At 56.1% G+C, this 5582-nt stretch overlaps 1 protein-coding gene across 1 annotated transcript; it reads left to right on the top strand.

Annotated features, from left to right (window-relative positions):
* Positions 1–738: 738 nt before the first annotated feature.
* On the top strand, positions 739–2022 carry LOC123139798 (inositol-tetrakisphosphate 1-kinase 4). Its single transcript, XM_044559496.1, has one exon. The coding sequence runs from the start codon at positions 834–836 to the stop codon at positions 1845–1847; it is 1014 nt and encodes a 337-aa protein (XP_044415431.1). The 5' UTR covers positions 739–833; the 3' UTR covers positions 1848–2022.
* Positions 2023–5582: the final 3560 nt, after the last annotated feature.

The following is a 5582-nucleotide window of genomic DNA, read 5'->3' as shown; positions in this document are numbered from 1 at the left end:
AGATTTAGTAAATAAGAATTACACATAACCGTCAGACAATTTTTTTTACCCAACCTTCTTATACGGTGGTTATTTAACGTTCGAGATGCCCTTGGATGAGGGACATCCCGGCGCCGCGTCGTAGAAGTGTTCATACTTTCTCCATTCCACAACGTAGTGTTTATAGATTTTGTTTTAAAGTCAAACTTTGCCAATTTTAACCAAGGTAAATTCTAAAAACGTAACTCATGATGTATCCAGTAATGTGCATTTGATATTCTAGATGTATCTATTTTTCTCTATAAATATGGTTAAAGTTTGTAATGTTTGACTATTGAAAAAATTTATAGTCTGTGGAACGAAAGGAGTACGTATTTATATCGAGTAAATTAACTGGAGGTTTGGTTTGACTTTGTCTCTGGCTAGCACGTGATGCCGGTCGGTCACATGGCGGAGAGCCCCTTGCTGCGTCACCCAATCGAACGGCTCAGGCTGGGTTCGCGGCGTACGACGCAGCAACATTGACCGTTGGTGCCATGCACATTTCCCATTGATTAGGCGATGCCCGGTGGCGTGTCGAGCGAAGACGAATCCAAAGCAGGTGGGAGCAGTACTCGACTACTCGCTCAGCCCTGGCTGGCTGGCACAGAGCGGTGCGAGCGAACGCGGCCAAAGCCATGAGTCGCCCACCCGGTCGGTCGGTGGCTCCAAAGCGGTTGCCGACTAGACTAGTACTGCCGTCGCGTGTATAAAACGGGCCTGCCAGTGCCCCTGCCTGCACAAGCCACTACGACAGCGACCCAAACCCAAACAGGCACGAGGAATAGTCAGCCAGTCGAGCGAGCGATCAAGTCATGGTGGCCGACCACCAGTCCTCCTCCCCCGCCTCCCCGCGGCCGCGGTTCACCATCGGCTACGCGCTGCCGCCCGGCAAGGCGGGCAGCGTCATCCAGCCGCCCCTGGAGGCCCTCGCGGCGGAGCGCGGCATGCGCCTCGTCGCCGTCGACGCCTCGCTCCCGCTGGCCGACCAGGGCCCCTTCGACCTCATCATCCACAAGCTCTTCGACCGGCCCTGGCGCGCGCAGCTGGAGGCCTTCTCCGCGCTCCACCCCTCCGTCCCCGTCGTCGACGCCCCCGCCGCCGTCGACCGCCTGCTCGACCGCTTCACCATGCTCGACGTCGTCCCCGGGCTCGCCGCCGGCCTGGACTTCCCGCTGTCCGTCCCCGCGCAGGTCACCGTGAGCGACGCCGCCGCGCTCGCCGCGGACGACCCCTCCCACGGCCTCCGCTTCCCGCTCATCGCCAAGCCGCTGGCCGTCGACGGCAGCGCGGGGTCCCACGACCTGTGCCTCGTGTACCGCGCCGAGGGCCTCCGGGGCCTCCACACGCCCGTCGTCCTCCAGGAGTTCGTCAACCACGGCGGCGTGCTCTTCAAGGTCTACGTGGTGGGCGGCCGCGCCGTGTGCGTCCGGCGCAGCAGCCTGCCGGACGTGCCCGCGGCGCGCCTCGCGGACCCCGACGCCGACGCCTCCGTCCCCTTCGCCAACATCTCCAGCCGCCCCGCGCTGGACAAGGGGGAGGACTCGATGCCGCCCGCCGCGTTCGTCGACCAGGTCGCGCGCGGGCTCCGCCAAGCGCTGGGGTTGCACCTCCTCAACTTCGACATGTTCGCGGCGACGGAGCTGGACGACGGCGGCCGGCAGAGATACTTCCTTGTCGACATCAACTACTTCCCGGGGTTCGCCAAGATGCCGGGCTATGAGACTGCTCTCACGGATTTCTTCGCCGAGATGATTCAGGTCGGCACAGGCGCCGCCAGCTTCGAGAAGCTCGAATCTGTGCCCTGCAATGGCATAGATCTCGAGTGAAGTGAACGAGGTGTGCCCGAAGACCCCGTACTGCCGATAATAAAAATTAAGAAAATGCTGCACACTTCGCCGCGTATAAGATATATGTAATAGTACTGTCAAGGAACTGATTAAGACATCGATGATTGATGCTACTATCTATGAAGGTTTCAAATCTAAGGTACTTCAAGTGCAACGAATATTCCACCTCGCAGGAAAAGAAGAATATTCCTCCGGATTTGCCATTTCTCCGAGAAATAGTTAAATCTTAATCGACTCGATAACCGATGGATTAACGCGAGCCAAAGATTCCTGCTGCTATCGGGAGTTCTGCTTCTCTTGTTTTTAGCGGCTGTGTGACGGCGAGCGGTATGGTGCGACGTGCGAGGACATCCCAGGTTCTTCGTCTGGCATTTGTACGTAGTAGGAGGCTGGCTGAGCTTTCTGTGTGGTAGGCCATTGTATCCATTTCTTTGTCACTCTTTTTGCGAGGGCATTTCGTTGTCACTTTAGTTATAGACAAGTCAACTGAATTTTGAATTTGGGCCAGTCGATTTTTTTGTTTAGAATAAAAAACACTCTATTAGCTTAGAATGTTCTCATGAATATAAACAACATCAGGTCTATCGATTAGCTACACATGCCGGCCACGAGCTAGAGTAGTCCCCGCCTTTGCCGGTGAATGATCTTCAACTTTCATGCATCCCACCCGCTGACCTTGACCCTACCACGCTTGGCGATCCCATTTCGGAAGAGGAAGTCAGAGCTGCTGTCTTTTCTCTTCCTTCCGACAAAGCGCAAGGCCCGGACGGATTCACCGAAAAATTCTTCAAAAATTGCTGGAATATTATTAAGGATGATATCATGCTAGTGATCAGCAGCTTCTCCAACCTAAATGCTGGAAATCTGCACTGGCTCAATTCGGCGAATATTGCCCTCATTCCCAAGAAGGATGGTGCCGAGGACATCTCTGACTTCAGACCCATTAGCCTGATTCATGCCATGGCCAAGCTCATTGCCAAAATTCTTGCCACTAGACTGGTCCCTCATATGAATTCCATTGTCTCCACTGCGAAAGTGCCTTCATAAAGAAAAGCATTCATGACAACTTTATGTATGTCCGGAATCTGTCCAAAAAATTTCACTGCACAAAGAAACCTATGCTTCTATTCAAATTAGACATCAAGAAGGCTTTCGACTCGGTTAGATGGGACTACCTGCTGGAGCTGCTAAATCATCATGGCTTTCCTACCCGCTTTCGTGACCGGGTCTCGGCACTTCTTTCCTCCGCGTTCTCGAGAGTGTTGCTAAATGGTATTGCTGGTGACCCAATCAAGCACGGTCAGGGTCTCAGGCAGGGGGATCCGCTTTCACCGCTCCTTTTCGTGCTTGCCATAGACCCTTACATCATATTCTCAGCAAAGCCACAATCCAAGGAAAGCTACATCCCTTGCCCAGGAGCCAATCGGGGAGAACCCAGGAGCACAAATCAGCATTGACGCTGGCCTCACTCTAGAACACCTTCAACAATTCTTGGCCCTTTGGGAGAAGCTAGCGACTGTGGCCATTCAGCCGGGTGTCCAGGACTCTATAGTGTGGAAGTCAACCAATTATGGGCAGTACTCTGCAAAGTTTGCTTACTTGGCCAACTTTCATGACCTCCCGCTCTCAAGTTTGGCTGCTACTGTTTGGAAGGCGTGGGCACCCCCCAAATGCAAATTTTTTGCGTGGCTTGTTATCCAAAACAGAGTTTCGACGGCTGATAAGCTTCAGAGGAGAGGATGGCCAAATTGTGACAAATGCCCACTCTGTAGTCAGGTGCAAGAATCTGCAGCACACCTGATCTTCAATTGTCGTTTCTCTGTCCGGATTTTGAATGTGGTCTTCTCATGGCTTGGGCTTGTTATCCCCACGGCCCGTGGCTCCTGTTCAATTCGGTGAAATCTTGGTGGGATGCGGTCCTCTCTGATAACACACTCCCGACGAAGGCCCTGTCTTCCCTGTTACTACTTGTGTGATGGGAGATCTGGAATGAAAGGAATGCTCGTGTCTTCAGGAGCAAAGCGGCACCGGTGGCGACTGTCATGCGACACATCAAAAGAGGAAGTTTCTATTTGGGCCACTGCAGGCACTAAGAATTTGCGTAATGTAATGCCACGAGAGTAATTGTTTTGTTTTTCCGTCGCTTGGCGATGTCTGTTTTGAAATCTATTCTTATTAAATGAAAATGGCAAGTCTTTTGACTTGTTTCAAAAAAAAACTTTCATGCATCTGTTTTCATGGTCCACTTCCCCTAATGCAAACAATTGGGTGCACCTTTTTATCTCATGAATAGTAGCAGCCAAGGTCCCCAAATAAGCCTCCTTGATGTGTTTCACCGTGGCAGAACAGTCAGTGGCAATAACAATGTTGTTGCATGCAAGGTCAAGTGCTAGTGACATCCCTTCACTCGTAGCCATTGCCTCAAGCACTTCTGGATTAGTTATGTCCTGGACAGAAGAAACCATAATTACGCGTCCCGGTCGCTCCCCCGCGGGCGACCCGGGCGCCCGAACCCTAGCGGCAGCCCCCGCCCCCATCCACCTCCCCTCCCGCCGCCGCCGCCGGCGGACGCCGCCGGGCAAAGCCCGCGCGGTGCCGGCGGTGGCGGGCCCTTTCCTTGCCTCCCCTGGAGCGGGGCCACGGGGGGCTTCTTCTCCAGGCGACGGCGGTGCTCAGCGGCTGGCGCATCGGGCGGGGCGCGCTGGCAGATGGCGGTGTGCGGCGGCGCTGCTGCTGGCCGGGGTCGGCACGTCGTGGTGGCGCGCGCGGGCTGGCGGCAGCCCGGCGCTCTTCGTGGCGGGGTTGGCCGGCCAGATCTGCCCTGGCCGGAGGTGGGGAGCGGCGGTTGGAGCTCGGCAGGAGGCCCTGCAGTGCGGCGTGCACCGCCGCCGCCACACGGGTTCTCGGCTCCATGTAGAAGATCTGTCCCTGCTCCGATCGGTCCCGATCCGTGCTGGCACCGGTCCTTGGAGGCGGCTTCGGCGTCCCCTATGGCCGGCCTGGCGGATCTGGCGTGCGGGTGAGGTTCCGGGGGAAACCCCTGGCTGGCGCGGCTGCCTCCCCAAAGTCGACGCCTTTGGCGCCGATCCCCTTCCTGAAGGCTTTGGGGTGGATCCTCTCCCTTCCGCCTCCTCCTCGAGCTATGGCGAAAGCTTTTGTTCCCCTGGTCTGGGCGTCGACGGCACCCTGGTGTCGTGCTCCTTCTTGAAGGCGGCGGCTGGGAACAGCTCTTGGTGGCGGGGCTGCTGGTGGCGTGGGTGGCTTCGGCCTTCTACTTGGTGCAGCGCCTTGCTTCGCGGGACCAGCGGACGGTTTCTTTGGTGGAGCGGTGCTGCATCCATCCATTGATGGCGACGGATCTTGACGGCGTGGCGCAGTGCAGATTCGGAGTTCGATGTGGGAGGATGGACTCGCGCAGGAGGACGACGCTGTCTGGCGTCGTGGTGGCGTCGATGGCAGTGAGGCCTGGCACGGTTCATGCAACAGTTTAGCTCTGAAGATGGATTGATGGTACGTGGCTGCGGCGGCCTCATACCCGGCAGGGGGCCTGGTTGACGAGCACGCCGGACTGGTGGGTACCCATACCCGGAAGGAGTCCTGGTTGGGACCTCAGGTCTAAGATGTTAGGTTTGGCTGCGAGGTCTGTTTGGTATTAGGCCCAGACCATCAGCGCCCCTTCATCAGTTAGATAGGAGTAGCGACAGAGGTTGCGAA

Source organism: Triticum aestivum, chromosome 1B (assembly GCF_018294505.1).
Source record: "Triticum aestivum cultivar Chinese Spring chromosome 1B, IWGSC CS RefSeq v2.1, whole genome shotgun sequence".
Taxonomy (NCBI): domain Eukaryota; kingdom Viridiplantae; phylum Streptophyta; class Magnoliopsida; order Poales; family Poaceae; genus Triticum; species Triticum aestivum.
This window is presented reverse-complemented; position numbering and strand designations above follow the sequence as displayed.

Excerpts from the sequence above, each read along its gene's own strand:
- LOC123139798 (XM_044559496.1), top strand. The coding sequence starts at position 834 with ATGGTGGCCGACCACCAGTCCTCCTCCCCCGCCTCCCCGCGGCCGCGG.